General features: G+C 39.3%; 1 protein-coding gene across 5 annotated transcripts in view; it reads left to right on the forward strand.

Moving 5' to 3' along the window:
- The first annotated feature begins 276 nt into the window (after positions 1-276).
- Positions 277-20,619, forward strand: part of cbfb (core-binding factor subunit beta) — a 29,227-nt gene continuing 8,884 nt past the window's right edge. Inside the window, exons 1-3 of one of the 5 annotated variants that reach the window (XM_056766562.1) lie at positions 277-783; positions 1,267-1,353; positions 2,976-3,092. In XM_056766562.1, the coding sequence (XP_056622540.1) occupies positions 706-783; positions 1,267-1,353; positions 2,976-3,092 (282 nt within the window). In that variant the 5' untranslated portion in view covers positions 277-705. The remainder of the gene's footprint in view (positions 784-1,266; positions 1,354-2,975; positions 3,093-20,619) is intronic. The other 4 variants (XM_056766564.1, XM_056766566.1, XM_056766567.1 and 1 more) reach the window with 4 other exon arrangements.

Genomic DNA, 20,619 nt, shown 5'->3' on the forward strand with positions numbered 1-20,619 from the left:
TCGGCATGTCTGTCTTGGTATTTTGGTTCGAAGAGCATTCTCTGTCCTTTAATTTATCTTGGTTGGATTACAAACACGTGTGGATGCCCCAGAAGTTACTAAATAGCAAAAGTGACTTGTTTAAATGCTTTTATGCAACGCATCTTTATACCTGTGTACCTCAGCCGTCACGTGACGGTAACTACACAGGGGTAACTTAGACCGAGCATCTCGTTTAGATCTCACAGAAAGAAACCGAGCCCCCAGAAGTTGCGGTGTATTTAACGCCTGCGCACATACGGTCGATAGTGGAGAGAATTGTGAATGGGGGGAGTATTTTGGGTGTACAGTCATAAGTCGGACTCCGAGGAGCCAGGAAGTAACTGTGAGCCATGCAGCTCATGCGACGGATAAAGTAGAGCGAGCAAGCGTCTGATGTCAGCAGTCGGAGCTCACACGCGCGAGAGAGAGGAACAACAGCCCACAGCAAATTAGTGCCAAATTTATTGCGGCAGTGCTCAGAGACCCCACAGGAGGCGAAAGTCGAGGCACATTTCATATTTACAAGGAAGCAAATTTAACTCTTAACTCGTTGCAACACACTTCATCATAAGAAGAAAAAAGACGGAAGGAAATAAGTGCGGGACTGGGGAGTTTCAAGTCAACGCTTCTCTGTTTGCAAGTTCAGACTAGTAAAATAACAAAATTGATCACATCGCATTCAAGATGCCTCGGGTGGTCCCGGATCAGAGGAGCAAGTTCGAGAACGAGGAGTTCTTCAGGAAACTCAGCCGCGAGTGCGAGGTGAGCCCGATTCATTCGGTCAAGTGGCGGAAACAAAGTTGAACCTCTCGTCTGACATGAAAACAAGCGTGTCATCTCCTTTCTTTATCAGCCTGTGTAGTGGCTGCTAATGCAAACAGCCTGAAAAGTTATTTACCGGCTCTTCCCATGCAGGGAAATGAATTAATTGATTTTTTAACATCTCGAGCATCTATCAATTCTAGATTGAAGACGCGCAGATGAGAGGGTTCACAGCGCAGGGCATCACCTTTTAACTCTTGCCTGATATTGAAAGTTTGTTGACTTTTTATATACAATGAAAAGAATCAGTCAATTTCCGTATCAAAAGTGTGCTTCAAGTCGTTTAGTTTCCTCTAGGTTGCGAATGTGCTCATCATTTGAGCAGGCTGCGAATAAGTTCACCTCAGGTCATCTGTTTTCATAAGGCTATAGAAGCCCTTTGATGATGGGACTTGTTTTGTTATTCTTCATCCCTGTTTACAGATAAAGTACACGGGTTTCCGAGACCGGCCGCACGAGGAGAGACAAGCCCGCTTCCAGAACGCGTGCCGGGACGGCCGTTCGGAGATAGTGAGTACACTTGCCTCACAGGACCATTTACATTCATTTCACTAACCCGCCGGCAGTCTTGCTTAGCTTACTTTTTGTTCAAATTGATTAACCAGACATCCGGAACTATGCTGGCAGCTAACAAAACTATGTTCCGAATACTTCCTCTTATGCATTGAGTGCAAAACATTGCTGAAATCATTTTATGTAAATGTATAATAAGTCATGCAGGATATTTACATGTTGCATTTAATTAATTCAGTTATTGATAGGACACTACAGAGAATTAAGCAATGCTTTAATATAGTGTGACTTTAGGCTTGTTTTAATGGACTTATAACAACACGTCTCAAGGGTGGAGATACACTGTATCAGCATCTTCAAAAATTCACGGCATAATATGTTTTGAGTCGACCTCTATTCATGCCACATATTTTAATTTGTTTGTTACATTTAAATAGTTATTTTTAAAATTCTATAAATTCAATAGATTGTAACATATAATTTGGAGAGATATGTCGTTTGTATCTAATGTTTTGAAGGCATTTTAAGATGGCTTTATCCTGGTAATATTCCTAATAGTAAATTACAACAACTACAGTATAGGTTTTGATTTTTTATTAAAGACTATATATGAAATTTTCTGTATTATAAAGCTGAAATGCACCATGGCAGATTTTTTTTATTGGTTAATTGGACTTTTTTGCAGGGTACATTTCATGCTGATTTGGATGTGTTCGAGAAATTATCACTGTACGGAAAACAATCATATTTCATTGACCAGTGACACAACGAATAAAGCATTTGCAATATCTACTTAAATAAAATAAATAAATACAACTAACAATGCCAAACCTTAACAAGAAAAATGTTTAGATTCTCAGACAAACACAAAAAATATGAAAAATAGCTTTCCAGATCTCTTCCTCTCTGTGAAGAATACGCTGGCTGTATGTTTGTGTTGTTTTGTAATAGGATTTACAAGGTCACAATGTTTGACAGGCATATGTATTACATGTGCAATTGAGCAAGAAATAATCACACAAAGATTGGCATGATCATGTTAAACCAATTATTTAACTTAAATCGGTTTTGATATATTTTTATAAATACACATAAACTAATTGGAATAGACAATTATATACGAAACAAAACGGTTCTAACATAAAATCATGTATTTTTATCATGCATGCTCCTTGAAAACATTATTGAATTATTGTACCATAATTCAAAACCTTTACAGCACTCCTGTTGCTATTAATGCAAGTGAGGGGCTGCATTTAAAACAAGTTATTGATTTTGTACCCTCTTCGTTTTTGTTCTGTCTCTGTCAGTCATGCACCCGTGCTTTCTGTCTATACTCAAACTCAAGTCTGATGCAGACCAGTTTGCCAGCACCAAGCATTGGTAAAATAGAATCAGATGTGTGTAACTCAATACCTCAAATAGAAAAAAATGATGACTTAGGTTTTCTCTTTGCGTTTGCCCCACCACCCCCTCCTCCCATCTTTTCCTGATGTTTTGAGCCCTGGCCTTGGCTCCAGGCATTCTCCTCTCTGATGTGAAAACAGAAATGACGGGCTGCATAATTTATGCTCGGGCCTGGCTTTCTTATCCTGTTTGTATTGATTTCCCTCTAAAAGGCTTTTGTGGCGACCGGCACCAACCTCTCGCTGCAGTTCTTCCCAGCCAACCTTCATGGCGATCAACGGCAGACGCCCACCCGAGAATATGTGGACTTCGAGCGGGAGACAGGAAAGGTACTCCTGATACATTTTATTCAAAAGTCATTCCTGTCCACTTTTAAACTCACCTCCATCTTAATCTCTCCCAACCTCTCCCTTTTCAAAAAAGTTTTTATTAAATGGCTAGTTCTGTAAACACACACATGTGACCACATGCAGTATATTAATATGTAAAGTTGCTTTGTTTTCTGTCAATAATAGCTGTGTCAAGTGCACATCCTCTCTTTGGTTATTGTTTTAACACACACTCCCATACAAATGTATTGTATTAGAAGGGGACAAAAGTGTTGTGATAATATCTCAGAGTAACAAGCAAAACTCTTATGAAAACCTTTTGTCAGTTTCAGTTTTCCACATACATGATTTATGAAATCTGAGAAATGATTGCAGAAGTCATTTCTTTTTCTCTTTCATCTGGTTTCCCTCCATTTCGCACAGCAGTGGAAGTGTGTCACATTTTTGAACCAGACGTATGCATGGTTTAGATGGGCAGAACCCTTGATTTTCCATAATGATACGTTTCACTCAAACACATCGTGAGGAAAAACGAATGCTTGAAATATTACGCTGCAGGCAGCAAGAAAAACACGGTTTTCCATTTTTTCTCGATGCTTTTGAGTTTTATTTCTGTTGCAGTATTATTTCAGACACGCTCATTGGTTTTTAATTTTTGAATTGGTCTTTCAGCAAATCCCTCTTGTTTTTCTGGATTTAGGGAATGTTTACACAGCCTCCCTAAAGCCATAAGAATGTAAAATAAAACCATACTGTCTACGCTCCATATTTAACCACGTATTAAACTATGCATTCATTTCTGTTATTCTAGTCAAAGCTCTCCGTGTCTGTTAAAGATCTATAACAAAGAACTCTCTACACGTTAGATTTGTAACGTCACTTTTTTTAAAGCGTGTTTTGTCTGACACTGTGAACAACACAGTTGAAAAGGACACTCTGCTCCCATACATTCTCCCATTATTGCATCGGCGTGAGATCATTAAGAGATCAAGGTCAAATGTGACACATTCATTTCCCATCTTGTTTATCACAAATTCTCATGTTGTTATTTCTCCCGCTGCGTGTCTGTTCTGTGATACAGGACTCTCGGCTGAGAGGGAAATAAGTAATTGATACTGCACGGCATTCGGTCAGGCGTTTGTTATCTGCACACGCAACTAACGCATCTATGCTGTCACACTTCCTAAATATGATACAAATTTAATTCAAGTTTTCTAAAGCTAAAGAATCTTGCAAAGATGGGTTTGCAGTCCGTAAACACATCCTAAACCCTGATTAGGAAATATGCTGCCGGCACAACAGCTTTATGGATGGTCGCACAAGACCAATTAATGCAAACGCTCGTGCCGTTTTAAATAGCGTATTGCCTCCGGTTCTTTTCGGGTCACCCTGGAGGCCTTTCCTTTCAAGTCTTTATGCAGAAGAGTGTTTGTGTGAGGCACTTATTGGCTTTATTTGTGTGTTTACCACAAGCCGTCGCAAAGCTGGCGTTGGATCTCGTGCCGTTGCAGATCTCTTCACGGACGATGCCTCACTGAGATGCGCTCATTAAAAATGCATCCGTGAGAAATCAATGGACCTTTTGGCCCCGTGGCTGACGGACTAATCTTTTACTGTTAATTATTTAAAAGGGCGTGAAGGGTGTGCACGTCGAGCCCCGTGCTGACGGGCCGTCGAGCATGCGTGCTTCTGAGCCGCGGCTCACTGGTAATCCTATCCACCTGCCTGTCACCTCTGCCAGAACTCAGATCCATGCAGCTTTAATGAGCCTCACACCGTCTGCCTTCAAAATACAGCCCACGCGACGCATACCCTCACTCTCTCCGCTTCCTGCCCGACACACATGCCTGTTTCATCGCCTGGGGCTTAGTAGACTTATGATGCTTTGTTGCAACTACCTGTTCGGTTCTTTTGTTGAATCAAATCAGTTAAATACAAGCTTAAGCAATGGGTGAATAACATTTTCTTGTTAGAATAAGGTTACCAAAAAGATGTTTTGAAGAAAGTTGGTAACCGAACAGCATCGGATTCGGCACCCATGCAATTCTGTATGGACACAAAACCAATGCAAGTGAACAGGTTCAGGCTACCAACATTTCATCAAAATGTGGACAACAAAACCAGTCTTATGGGTCAATTTTTCTAAATTGAGATTTCTACATAATCTCAGAGCTGAATAAATAAGGTTTCTATTGATGTATGACTTCCTAGAATAGGTCAATATCTGGCTCAGATACAACCGTTTAAAACTCAGGAATCTGAGAGTGCAAAAAAATCTAAATATTGAGAAAATTGCCTTTGAAGTTGTTAATCAGGGGCACTGAGGCAGGCCATCCACTCACAAAAATAAAGTTTTTATATATTTAAGGTAGGAAATTTATAAAATATCTCTACTTAAAATCCTAATGATTTTTGGAATAAAAGAAAAATCAATAATTTTGACCCATACAATGTATTTTTGTCTTTTACTAAAAATGTTCTCATTTTAAAGACTGGTTTTGTGATCCAGTGTTACGTATCGTCTTTTTTAAAGAAAGTCATACAGGTTTGAAATGACAAGAGGGTGAGTAAATGATGACAGAATTTTCATTTTTGGGTGAACTATCACCTTCAGGTCACAACATGAACATTTACACTTGCTAGTTTCCATCCCAATCATTTTTTAAAGAGCATTGTCACCTGTGATAAAAGCTGGTAGAAAAAAAGGGAAATACAATTTCCCGAGTGAGGGGAAATCTTGACAGATTTATATCCGTGTTACATGTTTGGAGTTGGAGTTGCCTTTCTCTTTTGTTTGGAAGGAAATCCTGAATGGACAAACTCGCCTGATAAGGTCTGTCCTCCCTTCCTCTCTCGCTCTATACTCACTCACATTCATTTCGTTTCATCTTTTAACTCTTCCTCTCTTCTTCTCTTCTGCACACACAAGCTCACACAGTGTACGTCTGACACAGTGAATTCCCTGTAGAGCGGTTAGTGTCAGGCCGGGAGAGATCATGCGTGCGCCCTAGCCTCTGCTCCTAATTAAACTGATTGTTAACCTTTTCCACAAACAGATCCTTAGTAAAAGTTAAGGTTCTAATAGACTACAACAAAAATATTGCCCTAACCGGAAAGTGCTCAGACTCGCGGGTGATCCAGACATGCAGAACCATCCTGTCATCAGGAATGTGCGATCGCCGTCTGCCCATTGGCCCATCTTGTTCTTACAAGACTGTCGATTGGTTTATTTCTCACGCCGTAAATCAGTCATCGCCATGCCAGTCGTTACTCACAATGCGGCGTGCTGTGTTTCACTGCCAGACTGCCCAACTGTAAAAAGCAGCTTAGAGGGTAAAGCAAAGTTGTAAAATATGTGACGCGAAGTTAGGCAGGAGCAAATGAATGAAGGCATATTTTATAGCTTGTCTGATCAAATGACCGATAACAGCTAGAAAATATATGCCATGAGATATCCATTATGGTGACATGTGAAAGAGACATTCAAGTTTTTGAAGTCAATGGTTTGGATTAGGACTGAGAAATATATTGAATATTCAGGACTGTATTTGCGATAGTTTATTTAAATTATTATTTAAGTATTATATTATTATAATAAGTATTTTAACATACGTTTTATTTGCTTATTAAATTAACTAATCTGACTAGTTTCACAATCCTTCTTTCACTCATTAAGACAAACTCAGATACAAAAATGTATAGTATAAAGCAATTAAGCTTTAAAGTACTGCCAAATGCGTAAATGTAAATGTAAGACACATGATTATTTGAGCATTTCTGAGTAAAAATTCAGTAGGAAAGCGGCATTGAAGTTGGTTAGAGTACTTTTGTGAGTCAGTTCTATTTTTTGCATAATAATTAAATTATTAAAAGTTTGTATATACATTTTTTTATATTAGCATTAAATTCATATTTTAATATTGCAGTTTATTCATATATGTAAATTATAATTATCATACATTTTATAAAAAACATTTTCATCAGATTATTATTGTATTAAATAGTGGTATTTAGTTATTAGGTCAGCCTTATTAACAGTTGGGTATTATTTTGAAGGAGCATAGGTTTTTTTCACTGCCCCAGAGCTCCTCATGGCTCTTTTTCTCCTCTGATGAACTCAAATGTGATGACAGACTCAGTTTGCAGGCAAAATTTCAACTCTTCCCCCTCCTACTTTCTTTGTTGCCATCACCAGAGACGGCCGTAATGTTCTTCCACCGTAACCCTCACCTCCTTACGCCACGTTTTCCTTCCCTTCTGTTCTCCTGGTTTGAAAACTCATACGTTGCCAGCAGAAGCCGTGCCGGGCAGTTTAAATTTGGCCTGTGGCGGGGGACAGTAGTATTATCTGAGTGGGCCAGAGCCCCGGCAGCAGAGCTGAAGCACAGGCTCCTAGTGTCACTGCAGGCTAATGGGAACCAGCTGTGGTGGAGGTTTAAATTTAGCAGTAGCTAGCACAGCCTTAGGGAGGAGACTTTAACCCTGTCCCAACCAGAGATCTGCGGAAGCAACTTGAAGTGCAAATTCCCCCACGTATAGTAAGTTTACACTGTGTCAACTTATACGAGAGCACGGGCCTGCAGTGGTTTCATGAAGATTCACGAGTCTTTGTTTGTTTTGAGCTAATGAAACCATGGATCTACCGTAGATGAGTGTGACACCTGTTATGAATCGCTCACTGCTTTCACCTATCCTCTAGTGTGCATCCCTCAAATAAACACTAAAATTCTCCAGTGGTTTAGTTATTTATTTACGTATCACAAAGGATGCTAAAGAGAAGCTGGAAAGTACAGGGAATTCCTTTGTGTCTGGCTCAATCATTAACCACTTTTCAATGAAAAATACTCTGTTATGCTTTTTGATGTTAACTTTTGATACTCACACAACTCGTATGAAAAACACTCCATGGTGAGCTTAGTTTAGTAGCTTTAGGCAACATTCTGTTATGCATGTCTCCACCACGACAGACGGCTAGAGAAAGACTCTCTCTCTTTCATACTGCTTCTGTCTCCACCATTTAAACTCAATCTTGTTGAAATGCGATCTCCTCCGAGATGGAAGCTTCAGCTATAAGGCTTTAAGGAGATCTGATGCTTGGCGCTCTCTCCTTCTTTCCTCTATTCGTTCGTAGAGCCCGCGTGTGGTTTGTACTTTTTTATGCAATGCAGAAATTGGGTCCGTCTGCTCGGGCCATGCCAAGAGCCTTGAGTTTGTCATTCCACTTCGGAAGGGAGAGCAGTAAGAGAGTTATAAACTGAATGGCTGAGAGGTTCTAACGGCAGCCAACTTCTGCCTGAGACCCTCCACAGAGCGCTGGGTGGTGGGCTATCGGTACGCAAGCCTGCATAAGGCAGTATGCAGTTCATTGGCTTAATGAAAGAAATGTTCACATTATGAGAAATCTGGTAGAGAATAAATGTGTTCATTTTTGTGTTTTACACAATGCCTTTATGTATAATGCATTATAATGTGTTTTAAAGGGTGTAATGCATTATAATTGTTCATAATGTGTTGTAATACATTAAATGTTCTTTTAAAGAATTACAACCAAATAAAAAATGCAAAGTGTAAAAATGAATTGATAAGTGTTTTAACGTATCAACTGTAGCTACAATTATCCATGAGACATGACAACGCTTTATAAGGTGAATTACAAGGAATAATTCATATATTAAAAGTACTTTTATAATGCATCATACATATATGCTTTAGGTAAAGTGTTACAGACTTTGATTTGGATTGTTAGTTTATTGCATGCAATAAACATTGCAACAATAAACATTGCAACAAATGATGTTAATGTAGACGTAGTCATGAAGGTAAAACTTTCATTTGATAATTTTTAATGTACTTTACACATAAGTTACTTTGAAAAGAATTTAACTTGTGACAAAAATGTTCAAGAATTGAATCAGATATGTAGAATTAACTGAATTAGAAGCAGATTTTTTGGAGAGGGACAAGGAAACTTGTTTGTGAGTATTATGTATTTATGTAAATGATGAAAAATGCATGCATGTGTGTGTGCATCTGATGCAGGGCCAACGCTCGGGTCCCTGTGTTGGAGCCACGTCGGGGCGTGGTGTTTTTCTCTCTCAGACTATATAAATCTTCGCCGTGCTTGTGTGTGTAAGAATGTTCGCTCGGGGGCAGATAACACGGGGAAGAATCGGACTAAATGACTCCATTATGAAAAGGCTCCAGTCTGAAGTCTCACCACAGGAATTGGTGTTTTAATAGTTTTGCGTTTCCAGAACTTTTAAGCAGTATCCAAGTCTGATGTGTGTGTGTATAAAGATGCCGAGTGACTGTGTGTGCTTTTGATTTTACACCCTGTTTGTTTGCGTATGCATCTGTTTACATGAGTCCATTTATTCATATATGTATGTGTCTGTTTATTATAGGTTTTCTTGTGTGTATGAATGCATGTGTGTGCATGCTTCGTTTAGCACATATCTATATTCATGAGTAGTCATGTGCCACGGAACATGCCGTGGCGCCAGTTTGACAGTTAACTCCAAGACACGACACGTGGGGGTGGAACGCTGATGCTCACAGCAGAAAATCAAACGAGGAGCAGATGAAGGCCTCTCATCTTCCTCTCTCTTTTTGCTCGTGCAGTCGAGGTGAAACATTCAAGGCTATTCTGCCATTTTTAGGTACTTGTTTGTCGAACTTTTTTTCGATAATGATTCAATTGAACTGATAATGAAAGTGTTTGTAAATCACTTGACTGTAGTGAGGTGGATGACAAGTTAGAACTTTAAACAACACAACATGTGACTTAATCGAAAACAGCGTTACACAACAGTTTCTTCCAGTCCAGGAATCTGATTGGACGAGTTACATTCTAGTATTGCTGATATCTGAGTTTTTGTTTGAACGGCAAAAATATACAAAACAGTGGCCAAATTGTGTCTAATATTTTATGAAAGCAATATTGCACAGTTTTTGAGTCTGACAGTGCTTTAGCCTGTGTGAAAATCTTTACATTTACTTTAATAAGAGTATTTAACCATTAAAGTAATTGTAAAGATGTTTACGACATTGTTATACTTTTTAACCGAGTCATTAGGATGAAAAAACCAAATAAACCTATTTCCTAAAATGACAAACGCCACATTTCAGCTATTTGTCATCACATTACAACTGTTTCAGGTTAGCTTTCATTAAACATATTGATGCTGTTCTGAACTCTTATCTGCGTGACCGGTTTGTAAAGTCAGACAGGATGATAAACTACGGTTTCCGTAAAAAAACGGTGATCTGCAGAGGAGGCTCACGTTTCTCACGATCTCAAACGGAAGCAGCCATGCTCACCGATTACTTGTCAATGACATCATCAAAGCAAACGCGCTAATTGATTCCTGCTGCTTCCATCTTACTCATTGTACTTCAGACTCCACCCCCACATTCATGTCTCTGATCTGATCCCAATATGTTAGAAGTATATGCGAAAATGGCCTCTTTGTGTATGGCCACACAGCATTTTTGCTGAATCAGAACTTTACAGAAGGCAACAGCGTTACTCGGTTAAGATGAATCTAAATAGAAGAAAATGTGAGAGAAATACAGAAAGGGATGTAATCGTCGGGTGAATGCTTTGTCCATCGTATACTTGCCTTGCCCCATAGGGATTCAATTATAGCGCCCAGCTCGGATTTCTCAGGCACGTCTCTCTGCCTTCCAGTCACACCCCTCTGATCAATAAGCTGTGCAGGAACACAACACATCATCATCACATATTTCTTTGTGCCCATTCCATATGGCCGCGGTCGTCAGATATCAGGCATCCGTGGATCAAACTGCTTAAAACTTGACTGATAGTCACTTCAAATACCTGTGATTTGCCACTGCACAATGGCCATGTTTGTAAAAGGTTGTAATGCTCAACACATTGCTAACAGAAAGTTAAACTCTAATATGTTATGTCTAATATGTTTGTGCATATCTAATCATATAAATAACTGCAAAACGCGAGGAAGTGTTGAACTCCATATGGCAATATCACAGTTTAGTCATTTTTAAAGAGATTATAGAAGATTTTTGCGGGACCTTTTAGCTGCAAATGTAGTAGTTACTACTGAATGGCCAAGCAGAACTTGCATACTTTGTTATTCTTATAACATGGTCCATCTCATTTTCCTCGGAAAGGTCTGCTCAGGAGACCAACTCTGCTGTTTGGCTTGGATCATAGTAAGTAAAAAAGAAAGATAATTTCCCCCCATTTCTGGTTTTAAAATTAAACATATTTTTTATAGGGTTTTAAGTATTTTTCTGTTATTTATTCATTTTCAAAACTTTTTATAGTAGAAATAAATATAGAAATATGTTTCCTTTTCCACAATATTACGTTGTTTTATTTAAGGCAAAAAAAGCATGCACTTTTAGGGGAATGCCCATATCAAGTAAATATGTGATCTTTAAAGTCATTTGCTTCGCACCAATTTATGACATGCAGCGAAAAGGAAAAAGAAAGAAATTGGCAAACCCCAGAAAAAGGGGACACAGCAAAATGCAGTATGCTTTTAATATTAGCAGACGTAATGTTAGCAGAGTGCATGGGAATGGCAGGTCCCGGGTGTTGGTGGTATGTTGAGTGTTTGTGAGGGCCCTTTGCTTTTGATTCTGTGTCAGACGTCGCTGTTACAGGATCTGGGCCAGATCTTTTTTGGGTTGTTTTCTGATTCTTCACTTGTACAAGGGTCCAGGTGAGAAATACAGCAGCTCTGTGCGGTTTAACATTCCTGTTGCTTGATTCCAGGATAGAGCCTCTTCTCAAGACACAGGTGGGGCATAGCCACAGTCACTGTCCACTCTAGTGACGTATGTTTACAGATGTACATACTTCTGCTTGCATCTGTGAGTGTGCATGTCTCACTCAAACAGCTTTGGATGCTGGAAATGCCAAATTATGCAACAGAGGAGGGTTTGTCCTCTATTTATTATATCTTTCGTAGCACATGAAGATTCACATACATCATTTTGATAATCTGAATCGATTGTCTGTACAGAAGTTCAAGTGAAATTGAATTTTTGAGAGTAGAATTTAATCTTTGTTTTCATGTTTTCTGAGATGTTGGGAAAAAAAGAGAAGAGATGGAGACAGCGTGGCTGGGTTGTGTCGCCAAGCTCTGGCCTTTTCTTTCCAAGATATTTTCTTTTACAAGCATCAGTGTCAGCAAAAAAACGTGTTGCTTGGAGACCTGACGTTATAAAGCCAGCCACCAAACTTCATCCCAAATGCCATTTAAACACAGTTAAAAGGACAGTTCACCCCCAAAATTTGAATACTCACTCAAACAGATCTCATCCCCCATTTACTCCTATAGTATTTATTTTACCTTTAATTTTGGGATGAGATCTATTTGGTTGCTGACATTCTAACTTATATCTTCCTTTGTTTTTAGCAAAAAAAGAAATTTATATTATTATATAATTTATATTAATCTGAGGGTGAGTAAATGATGGCAGAATTTAAATTTTTGAGTAAACTGTCCTTTAAACGTCCATTTTATAGTCTAGTCTAAATCTACAAAAAGTTACATTATGTGCCATATGTACTCTGATAATCAATTGAATAAAATGTCGCACTTCTTTATAATTTGTCACAAACGCTTCATTTAAGAAAAAATGTGAGCCTAAAAACCTTATTTACACATAAACAGGAACCATTAGTATTTGTATTTCATTTCTGGCCAAGGTAGACGTTCTTGTTCTCGTATGCATAAAGGTGTAACCCTAATTGTAGGTTGTAGGAGGTTGTGGGCGGGGAGAGAACGAGGGCAGTATGACCCTAATGGACTGACACTTCTTTGTCTTTATGTTAGTGGCAGGTGGCGTGGGCAGAGAACTTTAGGCCTGCAGGGCTTACGCTTTCCTCTGCGAGCGAGCGAGTGCATTAACAAAAGAGGGCTTTTGTCGGTTAATTTGGATATGTGCACGTGGGAGTGTCTGGAGTGCTTGTGAGCGTAACAATACTGCAAACGTTTAGTTTCTGGCTGTCTCTGATTACACAGAGAAGCATGCTCTATCTCTCCGGCTGCTTTGCCTAGGCGTGCTCAACACCTGCACCGGGCCGCACCTGTTTTGTGTGGGTGTGTTAGGTGCTCAACTGCAACTCGACACATCGCATATTTGCGTCTGCACGATGTCACCTGGACAGAGAAAAAACTAAGCTGGACAGGGCGGCAGGCATACATTTATACATGTATCAGTCAATATATACCATTGTAGGATGTATAACTAAAAGAGCAAGTAGAGATTGAAAGTGAATGTTGTCTCTTTCCAGAGTTAACCTTCTCTCCCTTCTTGACGGGTTGTAGCTCTGCTGTATATCTTTTTGTCTGTCCTTGGGCCCTGTTAGTATCTCTTTATTGAAAGAACAGCTGCCATTTGCTCTTACTCATAAACACTTACACACTCAGCGATATGACTCAGTGTCTGTGAGGGTGGATGGAGAGTCGTATGTCATGTCTTTAGCTGTGGAGGAGGATCCGGCTTTCAGGGCCATGAGTCAGGCAAGCATATGACACCCGGGATGGACAACAGGGAGGTTCTCACACCGAGGGGTCCTTTGCTCTATAGGAGAAAGATTTATTTTAGAGTCTTATGACACGTTGACACATGGTGCTCTCATGGGGACACAGGTTTTAAAGTCATTTTATACACCCAAAAAAGTCTGTTTTTTAAATCGAGTTATAGAAGGCATGCTTCAATGCATCAGCTGCATAAGTTTGATTTTTGTGAAGTACGATTCGCTAGACTACCTTTGTCATCCATCTTCACCAGAAAGAACATTATTTTTGGCAAATTTGAATGTTTTTAGCAATCAATAGAACTCTTGCTGTGTTTAAACCCCCAAACCAATCCAGAACATATAAAATACGTCCACTTATTGTCTGAGTCTGAATGTGAGGAGTGGGTCACAGCATCAGCCTGCCTTTGTTCTAGCGCCATGACTCACACAAATCTCAGTGAATCTACAGATTTGAGTCACAGAGCTGATACAGCACTTACATGTGAAATTAGGTTCTCATGTGCTCTCGCTCTCTTTTCTCAACATAAAGAGGGAAAGTCCAGTAAAGGCCTTTTGAGGTCACTGACTCACATATGTAGAGAAACATACACAGGCACGGTTTCTCTACTCACATTATGTCTTTATGTGTGAATAATCCTGCGATCAGCGACTGCAGCATAATTAGCACTTGTGTGGGATCGCACACAAAAACACACACACACTTGCTCACAAGAAGCTCCACTCATGAGGTGCGGGGACACAATGGCCCTCTGTCAGCGTTTGTGTAAGTGTGTGTGTCCATGCTCACCCCCCGACTCCTGGCTTCAGACGTTTCTGGTTTTTCTTTTCCCCTCGCATGCTTACAAATCTGCCGATGATGGTCTGGCACGTGGCTAAACGAAGGGGCAGCTTGCCAGTACGCCGGTCACCCACCACACTGTTGCCACAGCGACAAGCATTGGATCTCCCACTGTCCGGCTATTTAATTCAGTTTTGCTTCAACCATGTCAGCTTAGCTCATATTTTTGTCAGTCACCTCAACAAATAGATTGTTTTAAATTGGATTCATAGGTACAAATAAATGTTTAAATGTGTTCTTTGGTGTAAATGAAAATTGTAAAAAGCGCTATATAAATAAAGTTGAGTTAAGTAAATGTAGAGAAAAACATAGAATAAAAGTGTAGAAATGTAATATGAAAAATGTAAAATAATCTCTCTTATGCTATTTAAAATGTTAAATATACTTATTAATAATATAAAATAATGTACTATTAACAGTTTGTTATCCAAGTTTTTGCTGTATGTCACACTATAGGTCACACGTTCGATATATGTGTCAGCTACCCTTATATTAAATCCATTTCAGTCTGTTGTAACTGTTACACATAATGAGATACATTTTTTTTAAAGACCAAAAGGTGTGTGGATATTTGACAAAATACCAAAGTGTGTGATCAAAGTCTATGATTGAAACATTTGACATCAAAATTTTCCAAAACCAAATCAGCTGAGCTATGCCGTCCATTTTATAATGGAAATTGTATAACTCTTTATGTTCAAATTGGTCTCCTTTGTTTCTGTTTTCACCATAACCGAGGTTTGGAGAAACAAAGTTGATACTTCAATTGTAACTCCATTAAGTCTCCTAAACTATGAAAGATGTCGGCAATGCAATTTTCTTCTCTTCTTGTGTTGCTTTCTATAGAAACTGGGAAAGTGGAAAGCTGATAGCAGAGAGCAGCTAACATGGTTTTGTGTGTATGTTGCCAGATCCCTGCGTGCACCGCTCTAGAAGTTTGTTTTTGCTCTTCTGCAGATGCTGTAGTTGTGGTAAACAATTTCCCAATCAGACTTTCTTCAAAGTCCTTTAAACTCTTCTTTCAATTAGTGCCTTCCAATTAAAGACATTTGTTTGGGCCTACCGGCAATGTGTGTGCTTAAATATTCCCAGTAGAGCCGATGGAGTGCTGTGTGTGGCCTGTGCGTTCCTAATGAAGGCTTTTCTTCCTCTGCTTCTATCCCTCTCTCTCTCTTTAAAGAGAAGAAGGTACTTGGCTGCCACGATTGGCCGCAGTGCAAGTAACTTTCTGCTGGTTTCATCTCATTTCCTGCGTAGATGTGTGGACAATGATGCTGGCTGAATTGGTAGCACTGCGTATGCTTCGTAGTGATTCTGGACATTTACAGTAAATTAAATGTTACGGGTTAGCGGGTTCCTTTAATTGTCTTGAGAAAGAGCCAGTTTTCCGGTCACAAGTTGTTATTCTATATCTGGAAAGTTCATATTTTTTTATATTATACGTCTGAAGATGCATGCAGGGGACGAGTGCGTGTCCTTGCGCCTGCGTTCGTGTGTGTTTAAGTGTCATACGCCAGGGTGTGGGGGATGTGGGAGCTGACGTTTCGTTTTGAGGAGGAAGTCTGTGGTCGAGCCGTTTTCTACAACCCCAACCCCCCAACACACACTTCTTTCCTTCGCTATGTAGCTGCATTTAAAAGAGCCTCACCATCTCTACAGATGTGGAAATCATTTTAGAGTAGTGTGTGTTGGAGGCGGGGCTTCATTGGTGAAGCGTGGGATTCAGACTGTGTACTGGCCCATCTGAGAGTGCACTGCAGCCTCCCCTCGGCCCAAAGCACCATGGGAAGGCCTTGGGTTTGGCCCGGTCGTAAATGAAACCCCTGTGCTAGTCAGGCTGGAAATAGCCCTGCTAAACTGCACTAACGTGGGACTGCACATGCATCTTACAGAAAAACAAACTCGGCCCGGTCCACATCTGACAACTCCTTTCAGCTCCTGTTTGCATTTTCTAATTTATTCCAGAATATTTGTTTACCGTGACAGAAATACCCCTGACCCTCAAGTCATAAACCAGAAGTTCTTCTTGCTGGAAATATATGTGGAGTGTTGTATAAGTTGTACACAAGCACTTATGTATGAGTAGATCATACTACTGTAATTGACACTTTGATCATACATAGCTGTTGACTGCACATCTGCCTCTTATGTGTCCCTTCCCCCCATGCCTTTTTTCTCCTCCTCCTCATGACTCCAGCTCCCTAGAGAGGTGCATGGTGGGAAACAGGATGTCACCCACTAGGTGGCACGTCTCAACACTGCACTTCCTGTTTTCTGGGTCTATCTCTGTTTCGGTCTTATCTCTAACAGTCACATTTTTGTCATTTAACGGCCTGTTTAATGAAGACTCGCATGGGTGAATGAACCTTCAGGTAGTGGTGATCAATTGTCCCTGCTGGGTCATTTAGTACAGTTAATTTCATAGGGGAACTCCCTTCACACTTCAGTATAGGGGGTAATTCTCGCTATTAACAAACCATTAACTACGACATTTTCCCCAATAAACTCTTAACTTGTTCCTTATTAATAGTTAGAAAGGTAGTTGTTGGGTTTAGGTATTGGGTAGGATTAGGGATGTAGAATAAAGTCATGCAGAATATGTGCTTTATAATTACTAATAGACAGCCAACATGCCAATAAAAGGCACTTTATTAACAACAAGATTATAGTGAGAATTGCCCCCTATACTGAAGTGTAACAAGGAATTCTGAATATATATTTTTATATTTTTTGCTATCAGGTGCTCAGGTATTATGTAACATTCAGATTTTTGGCTTTGAACTCACAGAGGTAACACAGGTTACATTTAGATTTAACAGGTTTTAAAGATGATTGTGAAGATGAGCTCCTCGACAAGATTAGACCCTCCTGTTCTTTGCTATATATATATATATATATTTTTTTTTTTTTTTGAATCATGTTTTTTATTGTTTTATTGTGTTAGTTATCTGTATTTTTTTGTTAGGGTTAGTTGTGTCTTAAATAGAAACAAACAAACTGCAGTTTGATTGATATTAATTGGAATGCACAATAAAAAACATGATTTAAAGAAAGTTATCTCATTTTGGAAATAAACTCTTCAAAAATCTAATGCAAAAACACATAGGTAACTAAATAATACGTATAGTACTTGTGTATGATATAAGTAAATAATAAGTACTGTATACTACTTGTGAATGATATGATATGATATACGATATGATATGATACGATAGATTCTACTATTACATGTGCTCCCCAGTTCATGTCCTTTCTTTATATCGGTTGGTTTGGTACCAGTTTCAGTCACTTGCAGAATTACAATAGATGACAGACATTCAAAAAATTGTGGATTAACATGCAAATCTGTGATATTTGAATGCTGGTTTATGCCACACACTCCAGCTGGGAGTGACTGAACAGCTGGTGAATCTTAACAGTCGCTTCAAGCACAAAATAAAACGTTTCGTTCCATACAGAAGAATCAAGCCACACAAGACATCAGATACCTTCTGCGTATAGATGTCATTCTAGGAATAAGGAGTGTGTGAGTTTGTTTTAAAATGAATAAACATAATTTGCTGTGCATCTCTTCCTCATGCCTCAACAAAGCAGGACGTGCTGCTAAACTCCGGGGAACAAGCATGTTCAGACTGCTCTCGGTAACTGCCCTATTGTGTGTGTATGAAAAGGGAAAGACTTTGAAGTTGCTGTGACTCAGTCATGGCACAGGGACACACACAAAACACATGCTTTCATGCTGAAAGGCATAAGAGCCGCGGATTTATTCTACAAAGTATTAAGAGGCACCGGAGTGCGAGAAAGAGAAATCACAATCAAGTTCTCTGTAGTATCTGAAAAGCTTTTCCTAGACAGCGGTTTTATTAAATGGAAAGCTTCTCGCTTTTATATCATGTGTCTAGAATTTCAGACAACATTTCAACTATATTTCAAATTGACAGATTTGCTACCAAAGTCAAAAATTTCTATATGAACTAAACAAAAAATTCTTCCAAAGGATATAATCTGTGTTATATTTATTACTTCTAAGGAGTTTTTGGAGAAATCTGAAGAAGTCAGACATAACCAATTGCTCATTTAGTCTTGTGAGCTATGAATAGAGCACAAGAGATCTACAGTACAGAAGGCAAGAGAGAGAAAGCGAGAGGTGGCTGAACAGATGCATGTAAACCCGTCTGTCTTGTCTAGGGCCTATAGGCTACGCGGAGGGCCCAGGATTGTTTTGGCTGTCTAAATCAAAAGCCTCTCCGGCTGAATTCAATCCCAGTGTTTACTCGTTCTCTCGCACGCCCCTCCCGCCTCTGCTCAGCTCCACAAACACACACAGTGTCTTATCCTTACAGCCGCCCCACCCTCCGCTGTCGTCTACCTCCACAGTCTTTCCCCACACGCTTGTTTAATAAATATGGCCCGTGGTCTACAGAGGTACCACATTTTATTCCCACAACCGTTGTTGTGATGTTTTCAGAACGTTCCTTGAGCTCTGCAATATTTTGTCATGGTTTCTGCCTTCTCTTGTCATTAAGAGCTTACATTGTGTTATTGTCAAATGGTCAAACAAGCACAATCATACTATACACGACAATGCTATAATATCATAAAAGTAGTAGATACCACTTTTCTGCCAAAAATCCAGAGTTGAATGGAGTTGTATTATGACAAAATGTTAATTTTGGATGAATTAACTGCTTTAGCATGCATGCTTTCTCTGTTTGAGTGACATTCTCTAGCGTCACAGTATCACATCAACATGCAATTACCCATCGCTTCAGTGTTTTACCTGGACCTTCTGATCATTGGGGGGTATCGGGACTACTCGTCACCTCCGATATAAAATACAAAATGGAAAACAGAGAGAGAGAGAGTACTGCTTTTCTCATTTGTCAACGTTGTTGGCATGGCTCCAATGAAAACTGTGTGTTTAGGCTGATGGAGTTATGAATGTTCTCTCTGGATGAAACCCAGGAAGACTTTTTAAATGTGTTATTAATGGCTATAAGGCCTGTATTTGTTGGGAAAAGAAACTGTTTGAGTTGGACAGATGAGAGCGCAAAAGAATCCGATATGATAAAAATGTAGGTTCGGATTCATATTTAGCATTTATTTTTATATGTGTGCCACATTGCTCGGAAACGGATGATTTGCCTTTCAGTGTATTTCTGTTATGTTTGGAGGAATGCGCTTTTTCTATTCTTCGACAATTTGTTGTAAATTTGCTCTGTTGTTTTACAAGCAATATCACTTTTTGAGTATTTATGTCTTCTAAGTTAAATTCATGCTGTAAATACAGATATGATTTCAGACTGTTGACTCGTGGGCTTGGTTTGTGTTTAGTTTAACTGCTACAGAGCTGAGCAGGCTTTATTTTCTTACCTGTGTTTTACTGCTGAGGGGGACACAGATCACAGCCTACAGAATATCCTGTAGAGAAACATTGTGGAAGAGTTTTCAGGGGGGCAGGTGTGGGGGTGGAGGAGGCAGTGAGGCGGAGGTTGTTTCGAAAGGGAACAAACAGTAGTAATGGCAGAAAGCCCTACACTGCTGACAGGAAGCCTACCGTTTCCTCAGGTGCGAAAACACTGACACATTTTCAGTCGTGTGATTTGTGTTTTCATATCAGTTTTTGTGAGTCAGATGTTTTTACAGAGGTGGGTAGATCGTTGAATGTCTCTTCAGATCATCATTTAAGCAGTAGAAAAACGAGGCAATTTTTTTTCAAGCTGTTTTTATGTATTTTCCAACTGCTTTATTTATTATAGAGGGATAGAACATTTTTAAGAGAAACATCAAGTGATGGGACTCAAACCAGCCTGTTTGTGAGAGCAAACAATGATTGACAATTAGTTGTGTCGGATGTTGATGTAATGTTGTTTAGACCTACAAAGAGTAAAAGACCCACAACAGTAAACATCTTTAAGAACTTCACTTTTACTTAAACATCTGTTTTGATATCTCTCAAAGGTTTGCTAAGAACAATGTTTTTAGGTTTTTAAGATTTTGTCATTTCTGTAGCTTGAGTTTACTCTTTATGGTCCTTTAAATAATGCTTTTATATTCATATCTTCTCAGTCACCACAGCAAGCAATAAACTCATTTAATTCATTTCGGGGCGCGTTCACGGACAAGGACTATAGCCAGGACTATGCCTT

Source organism: Triplophysa dalaica, chromosome 14, assembly GCF_015846415.1.
Source record: "Triplophysa dalaica isolate WHDGS20190420 chromosome 14, ASM1584641v1, whole genome shotgun sequence".
NCBI lineage: Eukaryota > Metazoa > Chordata > Actinopteri > Cypriniformes > Nemacheilidae > Triplophysa > Triplophysa dalaica.